The sequence below is a fragment of the Notolabrus celidotus genome, chromosome 15 (genome assembly GCF_009762535.1).
Source record: "Notolabrus celidotus isolate fNotCel1 chromosome 15, fNotCel1.pri, whole genome shotgun sequence".
In the NCBI taxonomy this organism is placed as follows: Eukaryota; Metazoa; Chordata; class Actinopteri; order Labriformes; family Labridae; genus Notolabrus; species Notolabrus celidotus.
In genome coordinates, this window is record NC_048286.1 from 28,679,498 (window position 1) to 28,695,848 (window position 16,351).

A 16,351-nucleotide genomic window follows, 5' to 3' on the forward strand; every position below is an offset into this window, starting at 1 on the left:
AGTTGTGAGCTGGTTAAAGCGTCACTAAAATACTGAAGAATCTGTTTCTAAATTTAGAAATAAGCTCTATCAAAAATGAAAAAGAGAAAAAAATATGAAAATGAGGGGGATTATTTTCTGCCTTGAATTGAGGAGCTCCAATAATAAAAGAAGCAATACTGTTTTGCCTAAAAATAGTGAGGTATATTAAATTAGAAATCTTGATTTAATATTATGTTCATCCTTCACATGACTGAACTCTTGTTTTCCTCATGATAAATTAGAATTAAAAAAAACAACAGAACAAAATAAACTAATGAAATGAACCTGCTTTATTGGGCCCTACCATTCACTCCACCATGCAATCCACCGATCTGTACTGCTGCATGTATAACACTGTTTGTCTCTTGAGAGTCTACCAGCGCCTGACAGGTGAACCAAAACATGTCCTGTAACTACTCCCTCCTCCGTCTCTCTCCTCTCTGTGAATGTAAAGCAGTGGATGTGTCTGCAGCAGCGCACCGTCTCACAGTCCTTCAGCCCTCTCTCCTCTCGCCCTGGGCTGCTTTGATAGTGTGCCATCTCCAGTAAAGCAGCAGGTGATAATATGCAACACAGAGCTGACAGTGTAACAACACTCTGACTGGGTGGTCTCTGCTGCTGCTGCTGTCCTCCACCTCTCCGTCTGTTCCTACCGCTCAGCTTGTTCCTCTCTTTTTTTTTTTGCAAGAGCCTGCACATTCCCGCCGACAGATTCCACTGTCTGTGCTGTTTCTGCATTAGTCACAGATGTAAGAGTGAATATAAACAGACTGTGGAAGTGAAGTGGAACATCTGGAGTTAACTAGGAGAGGAAACTGCAGAGGTCGCTAATTCTTTGTAATGAATGTTTATTGCTTCCAGAATAAAAAATGACTCCTCCACTTTTGTGCGTCTCTAATTATGATTTGATGCTACATATTCTTACATAATGCCACACATTAAGAAAACAAGACTAACTCTTTCAAATGTGTCTTGTTGGGCTGACCAATCTGAAACTTTCTTTATCTGTGTGAAAGACTGACCTGTGATCTGAGACCATATCTCAAAGCTCTCTGCCACTCACATCTGCTAACCTGCGGCACCTGACACAGGCTCTACGGGTGATCAGATAACAATAACAGTAAAGAACAAAAGCTAACTATAGAGGCTTGTCCTTCCTAAATTGACAATACATTCAAAAGGAGGTTGTTTTTTACTCACTGCTAAACTGGTACAGATACACTTGAAAATGTCTGTACCATCTGTTAACACCATCCTGCCAGCTATCCATACAGTAGTTGTTAGTTATGAAGTCACTGTCTGCTACCAACACATAAATAATGGGTGTCACCCATCTGTTCCTGAGCTCTGTTTCGATGCCAATCGTCGGTGGGAGCCATATTGGAAATCCTGAAGTCAACCTAACTGCTGTCGAGCTAGTGTGATGTAAAGAGGCGGTCTTTGAGCCTCCCCACCAACAGCTACAGTGTTCCCACCTGTCAGTCAAGTCAGTCATGTCCTTAAATGGGCAAAACTCTTGATCTTAATATCTTATGAACCAACGCACAGAAATGAGCTCTTCAGACTGAAGCTGTTTTTTGAACCAGGTTGTAAACATTTTTATTTCTGCTGCAAAGATCAACTTCTTTGAATTGGTGTGTATGTGGTTTCCGGTGTTTCTGCAGCCAGCCTCAAGTGGACGCTCAATGAAGTGTTTTGAGTTTGGAGGTTGCTGCTTGGCCTAAACTGACGTTACTTCCTTTCTGTTTGGCATTTGTCTAAAACTGAGGAGTCTTTTTTTTATTTTACATTTCTTTAACCAGGTTGGTCCCATTGAGATCAAAGATCCATTTTCAAGGGAGACTTGGCCAAGACAGTCAGCAGCAAAAAAAAACACAAGTTACCAACATAGATACACAGAGAACCGAAGTACATCTATGTATGTAACTTGTGTTTTTTTGCTGCTGACTGTCTTGGCCAGGTATCCCTTGAAAATGGATCTTTGATCTCAATGGGACCAACCTGGTTAAATAAAGGTAAAATAAATTTAAAAAAAAATACTCCTGAGTTTTAGACAAATGCCAAACAGAAGTCTGAGCACTCCACAAGGTTTGTTCCCCTCACAGTACACCACTACTTTCTTTGAATGCATGACTGTAACCTACTGAGGGTAAAGAAGTGATAGAAAGAGGCGCTGCTAGACTGTTCTGCCCTGCTGTGTATCCAGCATGCTCTGCACATTGAAGCAGGTGCTTGCTGCTTTGAGAGCTGTCTCTGGACACAATACCCAAACACAATAAAATAACTCTCTCACACTGGTGTATGGGACGAAGCTCACTTTAGGAAGATTAAAAGTGCGTCTTATAAACTGAACATCATGGTAATTGCTGGTTTGACATTATCCATTTGGATCACAAAGACCATAACCATTCTACCCATGTCTCCATCCTACAGGTTATATCTTCACGGTTAGAGAGAGTGTCTCTTGTTTACATTACAAGCATTCAATTGTTCATTCCTAATGCTCACTCTGCTTTAACTATGTCTTTGAAATGTATTGTGCAGCCCTGGTGGACAGAGTGTCAGCACAGAAGCAGTAAGTTCAGTTTTTACCTTGAGAAACACTGTGTGTGTGTGTTACATCTCACACAGCTCCAACAGAATGCACAGATCTCATAACTGAAGAACCTGCAGTACCTCTCAAATCCTGACTGTCCAGTAAAACCGTACCAGCTCCTCTGACCCTCAGAGATTTATGGGCTTCTTTTCCTGTAAGCCTCTGAATGAACTCATTGCGGTGGGCGCACAGGTTAAGGTAGACTACAAGGTGAGCACACACACACACACTGAGGAGGACTGAGGTGGTGCAGGAGTCTGACAGATCTCACACACTCCTGCTAAGAGGATTTGTGGCTCCACGGTACTCAGAACAGTCTCTTCATGTCTCGAGAGGGCATGAAGAAGATGGAAAACGTGGAGGTAAAGAATTCAAGAAAGAAAAGAGGGCTCTTAACAGATGATAATAACTTTCCTGGATGTGACCACACCTGTCGTTCACCACACGATCTCTGTCTACATCTCTGATACCGTCTTCCACATCTACGCTGTGTGTGGAGCCTGCTTCTTGTTTGTGCGCCGCCTGAGCTGTGTACTCCTGTTTGGTGCGGGCGGTAAGTGTGTGTGGGTGTGTGCCCGTCACGCTGAGCTCCAGCTGTCTCGCTCATTAAAGCGGTGAGGGGCAGGGCTGACGTTAACTAGATTCCCAGGCATTTACTTTGATCAGCCTGGCCCTCCCTGTTTTATTACTGTCTCCAGGCTACAGGAGTTTAATGCCCCATACATTAGAGCAGCTCCGGCAGCATGCATGGTATGAACACACACACACACACATACACACACATGTTCACATCAGTCCTCAGGAACAGGGCGGATGGACACTATGGTCCTCAATGTTGAACGTTTCTTACGATCTCTCTTAAAAATTGAACAAAAGAAAAATTAAGACTCTAAAAGTCATTTATTAAACATGCATGGAGTGTTTAGTTTGTGGCCACATGAAGCTCTTCATGAATCAGTATTGATCTTATTCTAAACACATGTTCCTAACGATCATTAGCAACATCAAAACGCCAAATTAAACCCGAGGAAGAACAGGAATCCTCACGTACTGTTGTGATCTTACTTTACTCTGAATATATCTGTGTGTAGATACATATGTCTTCCAAGAGTTAACATCTTTGCCCAGAGGTTTCAAACCAAAGCCTTTTTCCGTATTGCTGGTTCAAAGTGGGATCTTATCACTCCTGTAATGTTTCGCTTTCAGTATGAAAGCCTCTGTGCCAGAATCCCGAGGTAGTGACGAAGGCGTTACAGGGTCGACTGTGAGCCTGCAGAGAACGCAGTGCAGACAGAACTCTGTGTGTGTGAGTGAAGCTCCCCCTGAGGACATCCATAACTAGAGTTGCAGAATTCCAGGAATTTTCAAAGTTGGAAACTTTCCATGGGAATTAACAGGAATTTACTAAATTGAAGGTTGGCTCTTAATAGGGAACTCAAATATAGTTGGGGGAAATATATTTTAGCATAATCCTGACTAAAACAACCAGATTTCATGCAAGTACAGTTGAATATCTATGCTATTCCTCAATCACATGCACATAGCACACTGCTTACTGCAGGGCTATTGAGACCACTCCCCCTACATGCACTGTGCATTCCTTCATCACATGCACAGATGATTTCTAGAATCCTGCAGAGGCTAGGCTTGAGAAGCTTGAGGGAAGATGCTTTTTTATTTGCATGTTGAATGGGACTTTGCTGGGATTGCATTTTTGTTAATTTTTGAATGGGTTGGGTCGGGGGGTGAGTGATATTTACCTCAACAATCATGTTTTTGTTCTTCAATGAAAGAATTAATTGTTCAATAAAACATGTAACACTTGATAAAGTTCTACTTACAAATTAAATCTGTTTTCATTGTATTTTTTTGGATGCATGTTTGCTTATAACAAAAAAATATCTATGCTTGGATATGATACCTTTCCATTAAATTACCCTCAATTACCATAAATTCCCATAAATTTCCATGGAAAGTTTGCAATTTGGAATATTTCCAAAATCCCCCAGCATAACTTCCCATAGAAATTTACCGGAAATTTTCCACCCCTTTGCAACCCTATCCACAACACTGTTGTGCGATGTAAAATCACAAACTTGGGCACTAATGTCATGCCATCATGAGATCATTTTGGAAGTACAAAAGTGTGAGGAAAGCAGAGCTTTATGACATTACTGTTGTGAATATCAATAAGGCTGAAGACGACCTGAAGAGTGGATATGTTTAGCTATAAAAGCAGCTTAAAGATGCACTGTGTGGTTTTCTATACACTAACAAAATTTATTTTTACACTCAGATCCCTGAAGGAAGTAAAACGAGTGTATCATGGAAGGATACCTTCAATCTAAAAAAAAACACAAACTGAATCTCCCGTGAGGAACCTTCAGTTTGTGTTGATTTGGTGCATCCCTTTAGACAAAGCAGGACCTGATGTATTAGGGGCAGTATTTAACCCTCTCTCTGGGGGTTTGGTCTCATAGTTATTCAAACAAGGTATTCATTTTGAAGTGTAATATCAGAGGGAGCTAACGGGAGGTAACTGCTTCTCAGCTATGGATTATATTGTAAAAAACTAAAAGGTATTTTTTAAAAGTCACTAAGGTGAGAGCCTTCTTTGGAGATTGGATGTTATGAAGAGAAATGTAAAGAAAACAAAAAAGGTTTTGCAAAAAAAAGAGAAACAAACTGAGGAAAAGTAAAGAGAGCCGACGAGCAGGGAGCGTTTATCCTCCCTGCAGCAGAAATACTGCGCTCCATTTACCACATTATCACCAGCTAATTACACGCTACTGAATATATTAGGCTAACTAATAACCAACAAAGCCACTACTCGTGTGTGTGTGTGCATGTGTGTGTGTGTGCAAACCTGAGGCGCTATGCAGAACTCATTGAAGGCTCGAGTTGACCACTTTATTCCCACATTTTAACAAGCCTTTTGGGGGCCATTCCATCTAAACTTTCCACTACTGAGAAGTGAATGTGTTTGCATTGCCTGGATTTTGTTCTGTGCGTGTGCGTGTGTGTCTGCGTGTGTGTCTGCGTGTGTGTGTGTGTGTGTGTGTGTGTGTGTGTGTGTGTGTGTGTGTGTGTGTGTGTGTGTGTGTGTGTGTGTGCGTGTGTGTGTGTGGCAAGAGAACAGGTCATTTGGGGAATATTCCATTTTAGTTTCTCTCCCTGTGGGGCTCAGCTACAGAGAGAAACTCATGGACTATGAAATGAGGCTGCAATAACTGCATGTCATGAGGAGCCGGCCTGTAGCAAGTAGGAGGGTTTGTGTGTGTGTAAGTGGGGAAGTGTGTGCGTACCAGAGTCCTGAGCCAGCATTCTTCACAGTGGACGTGCCAGCACTGGATGGAGGTAAGCGGCATCGTGTACGAGTCCTGAAAACACAGGGAGAGAAGGAAAACACACGTTAAAGTGAATTCACAGGACACACACACACGCCAGGCAACAACCACCAAAACAACATCGCACATTCCCTGACCGACAGCATCAGACCACTAACCATGAAACGACACAGCCAACAGCCACAGAACCACTGAGCAAGGCAGCATGGGGAGCAACTGAACCGGCAACCTGCACACACACACGCACAGATACGACATATCGGGCAGGCAACGAGCAGAGACGGGTGAGGCAGGCAAAAGGGAGAGGAGACAAGGGGAGACAGCCGTGAATGAACCCAATCTGATGGGCGCTCTTTTCTTTTCCTCAGGAAAAGAATGGAGGGATGAGTGACGAGGAGAGGGAGGGTGAGGAAGAGGAGCGGAGGAGGGAGGGAGTGCCTTACCCTCCGTAGGGGCTGTGGGAGGAGCCTCTTTATGCCGCTGCCGTAGCCACCAATCACAAGGCCCCTGTACAGGCAGTACAGGCCGAGGGGGAGGGACTTAGGCGGCCTCTCTCCGACCTCATTGGCCAGTGGCCGGGGCCCTGGCCACGCCCCTAGACTCTTGATCTCCGCACCTGACTGGATAGCAGGCTTCCTCTGCGGAAGGGAGGGTTGAGGGAGGGGGGGAGGAGAGGGGAGGGCGAAAGGTGGAGGCTAATCATAGAGGCGGGCTTGTACTGATTATAGCGCAACACTCAATCACGCATGTGGACGAACTCACAGAGTCACACACACACACATGAGAGTGGGTAAAGCTCGACCAGCCAATGATGAATCTGCTGTGAGGTAAAGTTCTCCATCTGTTTGCACTGATGCTAACTTTGTTACCAAGTTACAGCAAAGTGAAGGTGCTGATGTTGATGAGACACTTTGAAACCGTAGACTGTATAAAATATGGACGTAGTATCTGGACATCCCCCGTCTGTTTCTGAAGTGCTGTTTTGAGGCCAATCGTTGGGGGCAGCCATATTGCTGCTGTTGATCTAGTGTGAGGTAAAGAGGCAGGCTTTGAGCCTCCTAGCCAACAGCTGCAGTGTTCCCACCTGTCAATCAAGTCATCTGTGCCTCTCATTGGAAGACTTGTAATCTAAATATCTACAAAATTCACCCCCGTACAGTGTGTGCCGATAAAGAAATGAGCTATCCAGACTACACTCGTCTTTTGTACCAGGCTGTAAACATGTTGATTTCTGCTGTAAAGATCGTCTTTTTTGAATTGGTGTGTATGTGGTTTCCGGTACTTCCAGAGCCAGCCTCAAGCGGATCCTTGATGAACTGCAGTTTTTAGCACTTCAGCATTGGACTCATATTTTTAGACCGGAGGTTGCCGCTTGTTTGAAATACTTTGCAATGATAGATTCACTCTGTGTTTTTACCCACAGCAAACTCTGTGCTCATTTACACACTGTAGTTATGCTGCTGATCGTCCTGCTTCCTAATGCTGCTGTGATGAAAATCACGACACCTATGCACTCATGAACGGCACATCTCACTCAGTTGACAAGACAAAAGTAATGTGTAATTTGTCTCAAATGGAGATAAGAAAACGAGTTTGAGTTCAAGCTTTGAGTTTGAGCAAAGCCTATCAGTGCAGCTACTCAGACTGATTCCAACAGGCAACCACTGAGCACTGTTTGAGTGTGTGAGTCACCACAGAGCTGTGGATGAATCCATTTAAAGTGACCACTGATAACTAAGAAGTGTTTAAATAGATGTTTTATTATCCGCTCACACTACAACTTAAAAATGCTCCAAAGATGAGAGTGATTATGGCATTTAGCACAATGATGTTGACATTAAAATTCATCATGGCGACATATAATTGCTGTTATAATCAATTGATCAGTAAATTATATTCCTTAGTAATCAATTAATCATTTGTTGGCTTGGACTTCTGGCCTGTTTGTTACATGTTTAGTAGTTACCAGTTATTTTACAGATACTAAGTCATCTATGAGCCTTACATCAGGTTATGTACGCTGAATTAATGATCCACAAAACATCCCAAATATAACTTCTTATTTAATTCTGTGCCTATAACTCTATAAATAACTGTCCTTTCAAAACTCTCACTTCCAGAAATCTGAACAAACCTAAGGCTGAGTTCTTCCAGTCACCAGTAGATGGGGGTAGAAATCCACCAATAGGACTGAGGCACAGCTCCGTGCTCGTGTCAACGCTAGACAGGGATGAAAGACTACTGGAGCCAACTTGGCTGCAGCAGCAGATCGCTCCCTTTCACATGCAACTCTCTGAGACCTGCGAGACCACGATCCATGGAAACCAGTTTGAGTATTCAAACTATGTGTGAGATCTACAGCTTCTCCAAAATGCTTCCACATGACTTTTAGATCAGTGACAGGAGCGGGCACAGTGACGAGGTAAAGACAAGACAGAGACAGATTAAAGGTAGGACATCTGTGACTGTGTGTGTGTGTGTGTGTGTGTGAGGGAGAGAGAGATGAAGGACAGTGACAGATGAGTGGAGAAGAGCCGTGTGTCCGAGGGGCAGTGAGTGATCGATCGCCGTGCCTTGCCCTCCGTGTCACCTCAGGCACCCAGCGACCTTTAGGAAGCGTAGGCGTCGGTAATTACCCGCTTTACACACACACACACACACACACACACCCGCACGCACACACTCACACACACAGGATGCCGATGCTGCACCGTCCACAAGCTTGAAGGATGACAGGATGGGCCCTTGTCACTAAGTGGGGGACACAAACACTGATGGGGTGCAGGTGTAGTTGAACACTGTGAATGACGTTGACATGGCTGAATGCCACATGGTTGATATCATTGATTAGAGAGTCAAATCAATCACAGCATCAGGACCATCCTCACACTCCATAATATAACACTGCTGCTATTACATTCCTGCAGGGTCTTAGCTACTCCATTTCACCTTTTGCATGAGTCGCCCCGTCATGACTTTAATCAATACGTCAGAATATTTGAAGTTTCTAAGGCCTTGCACACGTCTTTGTTTGAAATCAGCTGGTCAAAACAAGGAGACACATTCCGTTGACTTGCAAAGCCATGCAGGAGCACAAACGACCACAACACCTCCGGTCTCCAAGCGCTCACAAAGCAGCTGAGATGCCATCAAAGTGAGGGGAAATGAGATGCATACAGTCTCTACATGCACACAGCACAGTGCATGTCACATTATTTAATATGCCTGTTCTCAAAAGGAATCAGTAGTGATGTGTTTGATTGTTTTTGTGCTTGAAAATAACAGAACTTCAGATATATGAGGAATTTGGTTCATGGACTAGCTGCTGGATCACTTCTCTAATTAAGACCTGTTGACCCCGAGCCACAAGCTAGATCAGGGGCCTCATGTACAAAGGGTGTGCACGCACAAAAACGTGGCGTACGCTCTTTTTCACAGCAAAGCTCAGATGTATCAAGAGTGAAATGACCGTGGAAATGTGCTGTAACTCATGCCAACTTCATGGCTGGCATACGCACAATTCTACAGCGGTTGATCCTTGCGCACAGATTTATACATCTGGATATTTTTGTGCGTATGAAATTTTCTGGATTTGAGCGTACGCCATGTTTCAGTAGGAAATCCATGCAAGTCTTTGTACATGAGGCCCCAGATCTTCCATCCTGACAATGAGCTAAAGTAAAGCAGTGACATAAAAAAGTTGATCATAGAGTAATGACTCCTTAATCAGTGACCAAATGTAAATTGTTTTAGTAGTTATGTCTCATGTAATTTATGATTTGTGTTGCCTGACTTACAAAAGAAAACGAGCACATGTTCCTGTGTTATGCACATTAATTGGAAATTCTTCTACATTATGTTTATGTAATGCATTTGCCAGCAACTGATGACAGCACCACTACAAGAAAATTGCAAAAATTGTGCAATGTGCTGTGAATGATGGGACATTTGAGTACCTAAGTGAATGCCTTAAAATGTATGTACCGAACTGCTGCCTGAGATCCTCCAGCAGGTCCCTCTTGGAACTTCGGAGGGCGAAGTTAAAAACCAGAGGCACCAGAGGCGACCAGGCCTTTGCAGTCAGGGCCCCGTCACTCTGGAATGACCTGCCAGAGGTAACCAGGCAAGCTACATCCTTGTCCTCTTTTAAATCTCTTTTAAAAACACACTTTTGTAAATGTGCTTTTACTTCTTAACTCATCACTGACTTTAATATCTGCATGTTTTTTATTATTGTTTTTACTTCACTCATTTTAGCTCTCCTTACCTTTGTCATGTGCTTTTGTGTTTTATCTCACTATGTCTTGCACTCTGTAAAGCACGTTTTAAAAAGCTATATAAATAAAATGTATTATTACTATTATTATTATTATTATTATTATTTAGTGCTGCAGAGACTGCACCACTTGAGTCCAGAATACAGGACATCTGGTCAAAAGGAGAACAATCTCAAGGAGTCTTGAAGAACAGGCGCTACCATCCTGCTGTGACTTATTCCGCCCCATAATCCTCATTTTTAAAGAACCAGACACAAGTCTGACCCAGTATCTGGGTGTAACTGTGAGATACAGCTAAACTCCATCAAACATCCTCCTCAGGAGTTGTTGGTCATCACTCGTGTTGTAACTGCCTTTCCATAAACTTCTGATGTGCTTCTACATGAACTTGAACATGTAGGACTCATGACTCAATGCTGCTCATGAGAAACTAGAAAACATTCATAAATGTTCGACTCACCATGCAGATGAGACACTTGTATCGGTCTCCTCTCAGTATCTGCCTCTCCAGCTCTCTGATCCGAGCCTTCAGAGCCTCCATGGTGGTGGCCGTGGACTCCTCCTCCGTTACCCTGCAGGAAAGGAAAAAAGACGAGATGGAGAGATGATGAGTTTAAGGACACGGGCTCTTCATCACACACTTACAAAAACACTATTTTTTATTTTCTTCTGTTTTAAAGTAAGTTTTTAAAGTAAGTTTTTGGCAAGATTTCATTCATCTAAAAATCTTGTACTTCATAAATGTCAGAAGAATCTGAAAAAGAGAGGCAGATCAGACTTCTCCTGAACCCATAATGGCTTCTTTGAAATGCTTCTCTGGTCAGACAAATACTGAAACACTCGTGCTCTCATCACGTACTGTAAAAGTGACAAATACAAGAAGTTAGTTCATCCATCTAAGAACTTGAAACCTGCATACACTGACATTTCCTCTCATTAAACGACTGAAATGATTTTTAAAATTACTGACAGTCAGTTATCTTAAATCAGCTGATTGATTATGAGCTGAAGTCATCTGAGATTTCATCTTACAACACATTTACAACTTTAGCACCTCGACTTCCTCACTTCCACCTCTCTATTCTTTACATTTTCCTCCCCCCTCCTCTTCATCATTGAAATGTCCCCTTGTTAGACTTGAGTGAAGTGACCCCTCGCTATCAATCTCCTCTGATTCTGTCTCCTCTTTGCTTCATGTCCTCTACTTCATCCCTGCTTCCTCCTCATCCTCCGTGCTCCCTGCCTTTAAGCGGCGTCTGATTAATGTGCAGCATGATAACAGAAAATGTGCATTTAACACTGTCGGCCAGCATATGAAGCAGCCATAACTAAATCAATACAGCGGACGCACAGACCACAACGCCGCCGCCGCTGATGATTTGGCGCTGCGAAACGAGGGCCGCACGAGCCAGCTGGTGTTTATTATAGCCATCCGCTCGCAAAAGCAGTGTGCGTTTGTGTGTGTGTGTGTGTGTGTGTGTGTTTAAAAGGAAGCGAGTGTGTGTTTATGGTGATGTGGTCATTTTGCAGCCTGATAGCTAGCTGATCTATGGTATTGATCTGGATGGGGAAGGACAAGCGTAGAGAGGGAAGGATGAGGGCAGAAGAGAGCGATAAGTGGCTGTGTGTGTGTGTGTGTATGTGTGTGTATGTGAGAGTGTGTGTGTGTGTGGCCCAGGATATGGCTTCATTTGCTGCATCCTCAAACAGCAGAGGCTGCAGGGAGGGAAAACAAGGATGGACTTTCTCAATTTCCTACCAGGAGCTGGGCGCTGTACTGTATCCAGTGTGATTGGTTTTACATCTTACTTCCTTGATGCCTCTGAAGCTCATTAAAATAGATTGAACATTCAAACTAAATGAGAGATTAATTCAAAATTAAACACACTGAAGTTTAGCGGAGAGGTCTCATGTTTGCAGTTTGTTTAATCTCTTTTTATAGAAACTTCCGTGGGAGCAACAAAGACTGACAACTGAAAAGACTGGGCAAGTTTCCACATCCAAAGTCTTGAATTACCCTGTTTCCACCAAGGCAGTTTCAGGGCCGGTTCGGAGTCGATGCTCAATTGAGAACCAGTTTTTTGTATTTGGCCCCAAGAGGAAAACGGGTTCCAGAGCAGCACCAACTCTTTGCTAGTCTAGAACCACGAACCGCTTATGTCAGGGGTGGCTCTTCTCATGAAGTCGCAATCCAGGTAAGCATGCTACGCTGTACACCATCATTGTTATGTGAGGGAAAGTTCACGCTAGTGCTGTTGGGAAAAGCGGTCACGTAGAAGAGACGTCATGGCGTGGCTCTTCCACGGGTTCCAGTGGGTGGAAAACCAACTGGTGCCGAGTTGGTTCGCAAGTACCTCTTTTCGCCTAACGTGAACCGGCTTTTTCAACCGCTGAAGCCCGTGGAAGAGGCACGTCATGACGTCAGATTTACGTGACCGCTTTTCCCAACAGCGCTAGTGCGAACTTTCCCTCACAACAACAGCTATGGCAGAAAACAGCAGCTTGTCTCCTCGGCCGACCACTGCTTTGTCTTGGAATCCATAAGTCTATTATTTTTTCGCTGCAGGACAATGGCGGACACATGTTTGGTTTGTGTTTTTGATCACTGCAAACCCCGCCCCTCGCCCCTGAGGTAAGTGGTTCGCAGTTCTAAACCAGCAAAGAGTTGGAGCTGCTCTGGAACCGGTTTTCCCGGTCTTGAGGCGGTTAACTCACTGTCGAAACACGAAAAACTGGTTCTCAATTGAGCGCTGGCGCTGAACCGGCCCTGGAACTGCCTTGGTTGAAAAAGGGGTAAAGCTGAACCAGGCCCCAGCATCAGCCTGGAACTACATCCAGGTTTGCATTGGTCAAAAAGGGGTAAATGTGCAGTCTGTGTGCAGGTGAGGAGCTCTTTCTGGTATCTGATCCTTCATGTGGAGTCTGTGTTTTGTCACCAGGCCTTGGACTCCAGTGCATTAAGGTCAAAGACTCCATCAAAGTCATTCCACATGACGACTGTATTCGATTTGCTTCCTCCTTATAGTCCAACAAAAAAGTTGCCTCCTCCAGTCCCTCCCCCTAACCCTGTCTGTCGAGCCCCAGTTGGGACTCCCAGTCTGACTCGCCACTCCATGCCCTATAAACCGCTTTACCCTCTCCTCTTATTAGTTCTGAGCTTGTAAAAAGCCATTTAGCCTTGATTGGTCTGCTAGCTTATAAAGCAGTGAACAGGGTTTGCCCCTCAAAAAAATGCTGGTCTCTTTCTTTTACCGGCTCGGATAAAGACCTCTGTCGCTCAGTCACCACTAAAACTTCTGCCGAGGGGATCCTTCTCTGTCCAGAGTGAGTTTAAGAAAGAAGTCATGGAAAGTTGTACTTTTAAACTGTTCACTTCACTTATCCCTTCATCTGCTCAATGAATATTCATAAGCTCAGCTAATTTAGAGAACAAGTTGTTTAATTTCCCAAAGCTATAAAAGGGACATGTTAATCTACCTTTATGTGGCTGTGGCTGTTTAAACAGGGTGCAGAGAGGTGGAGGGGGGAGCAAGAGATGCAAAGATTTAAAGGTGGTAAAAAGGAGAAGAGGATGATTTCACCGGGCCAAGGAGAGGAAAGAAAACTCTCTGGGGCTAGATCTGACACGCAAGGAGATAAACAGCCTCTCAACAAGCAGGAGCCACAGGTTAGAATCCTTGAGAGGAAGACTTTATGCTATTTGTGTGTGTCAGCCTTTTTTCCACTTTGAGGCAAAATGCACAAATTTATACCACTCTGGGACCAGGGTAAAGAAAACTTGTCATGTAGACTTATAGAAACACACTAACAGTTTCATTTCAGTTGGAACCTAAAATACAAGGAACTCCTGGGTGAGGAAATATACAAGAGTATGTTTCCATGAACGCGGGCCCAGGAGGAGGATTACATTATTTACACACCTTAAAAACTGTATACAAAACACAGATTCGATCTTGTTTCTGAGGGTTAAACTGGTGCAGGAGTAGATGTTATGTGGCTCTCCACAAACACATTAGAATCATCTTAATGCTAATCATGACAAAACTAACACAGCTTACTAGGGATGTTGTGAAGCGACTAATTTCCCATTTGTTAAGACGTCAATGTGTCTAAAAGTAAGAAAACACTCTGAAAATAGTCAAAATTGAACACAGCTAAAGATGGTGGTACAGACGAACACAGATCCCAAGATAAATAACGTTAATGTAGTTTTCTGAGTGTGGCTAAGGTTAGCAGAGCTAGCACCACCAACCTTCCATCATCTTTGTATGTTTTAGTCCACATGCCTATGCTGGCTAAGCATTCCTCTGGTTAAGTAGTTATAGGTCAGTTTAACCAGACACAGCCTATATATAACTTAATCTCCTTTCTCTAGATCAGGGGTTCCCAAACTTTACCATGCCAAGGCCCCCCAAACAGCATTAGCTCATGGCCAGGGACCCCCTTTGCAAACCCACAGACAATGCTTCAAAATATGTAAAGAAACATCAACTTTTAGAATGTATTTTCTTACTTTTATTCACTTCTCAATAATTATTACATTTGTTTAGCATAAGAAATTATTAACAAATGTGTTGTAAAAAAACAACCTCCAATTTTCTGAGGTCCCCCTAGCACCCCTGGAGGCCCCCCACTTTGAAAACCACTGCTCTAGATCAAAGTGCATTCAAACGTCCGCTGTGGCACGAGATGCTTCCTGTCATTTGTGCTCGTTTACATCTGGGTAGTAGAGCATTATAGCATTATGGTACCACAGATACAGCCCCAGCTAGTGGTGAGTGGCTGCGCTTCAGCTTAGACATAATATATGACTGGCATTTTGGGGCCTACAATATGAAAGCCAGCAAAAATGGATGAGAGTGTTACCTTTAGTTTAAAAAAAAAGGGCCATCTCAATGTTTTTTAATGTTGAGTCACGTCTAGGACAGTACACATGAAGTGGGAGAAGCCACTGTTGACCCATTTGTCCAAAGACGATGGTTTAAGAAGCATAAAGTTTGGTAATTGGAGCGCCCTCTTCTGGATTTGTAAGACAGGGAATCGACATCATTTGAATACGAGGACGGATATGCCTTGAAACGCCTTTACATGTTACAATGGTGGCATGGAGCATGATTTTTTGGAATCATCTATTTTGTTGAAATGCTACCATAATTAAAAAAAATGTATGAAAACTAAAACCCTTGGGGGAAATGTTTCCTGATAATTTATTTTTGTTCACTGCTTCCTCCTGGCTTGCTTTTTCAACCAACAGAGCAAGTTTACAGTGCTACTCTTTAAAAAAAAAAAGAACAAATATGTGTCTGATTTATGTTGATTTAGAAGAAAAGGTCAAGATGTCTGCCTGTATTTACCAGACATCTGTTTGCTGCATGTTTGTGTGTGGTTTATGTGTCAGAGAGTTTGTGAGCACGGAGGGACGGGGCTCTGGCTCGCTGCGTTTTAACTGAAGCTGTGGCCTTGATCTGAAGGTCTGGCGTCATAAAACCTGAGGAACTAATGCTGAAATGCTACTTCCATTCACACAAGTTGCTACGACTCCAACTCAGTTACTGCCCCACAGGGCTTTTTGAATGCCGCGTGCATGTATGTATGCGAGTGGAAGAAAGAAAGTGAAAGTGCTGTGCATTTCTGTCTCCAGTCATGGCGACTAGCGAGCGCAGGAGAGGGCTGACAGAGACAGATAGATGGCCTCGCCTCCCCTCTATTTAGCGCTCTGTCCCCTACGTGTGTGGGGCTATTTCTCATTTCATTAGCGTGTGTGTGTCTGTGTGTAGCTGAAGACCTCCACCATCCATCTCAATCAGACCTGTGTCTTAATCTACTGTCTTCCTACATTTTAGCCTCACTTGTTCCTCTCTCAACACGGAGACACACAAGCGATGAAATTATAAAACAGGTCGTGTGAAAAGAGAATGTTGGCGCAATATTCACGCAGATATTTTATCCAGAAGGTCGGGAAGTAAATCTCACATGTATGTCTGGTGGAACTAGCGGCGGTAAATCCCTTTAGAGCATCGCTCTCTGCTGCACCCTGTTAACCGAGGCCTTAACTACACTGACACACCATGATAAAACATTTAAGTCACTATTGATTTCCCCTGCCTCAG

At 43.6% G+C, this 16,351-nt stretch overlaps 1 protein-coding gene across 2 annotated transcripts in view; it reads right to left on the bottom strand.

The window, feature by feature from the left end:
* LOC117826909 (E3 ubiquitin-protein ligase RNF220-like) overlaps positions 1-16,351 on the bottom strand; it is a 39,936-nt gene that overhangs the window by 2,981 nt on the left and 20,604 nt on the right. For both annotated transcript variants that reach the window (XM_034703332.1, XM_034703330.1), the window contains exons 8-9: positions 10,702-10,813; positions 5,923-5,997 (exon numbers count right to left, since the gene is read on the bottom strand). In XM_034703332.1, coding sequence (XP_034559223.1) covers positions 5,923-5,997; positions 10,702-10,813 — 187 coding nt within the window. The remainder of the gene's footprint in view (positions 1-5,922; positions 5,998-10,701; positions 10,814-16,351) is intronic.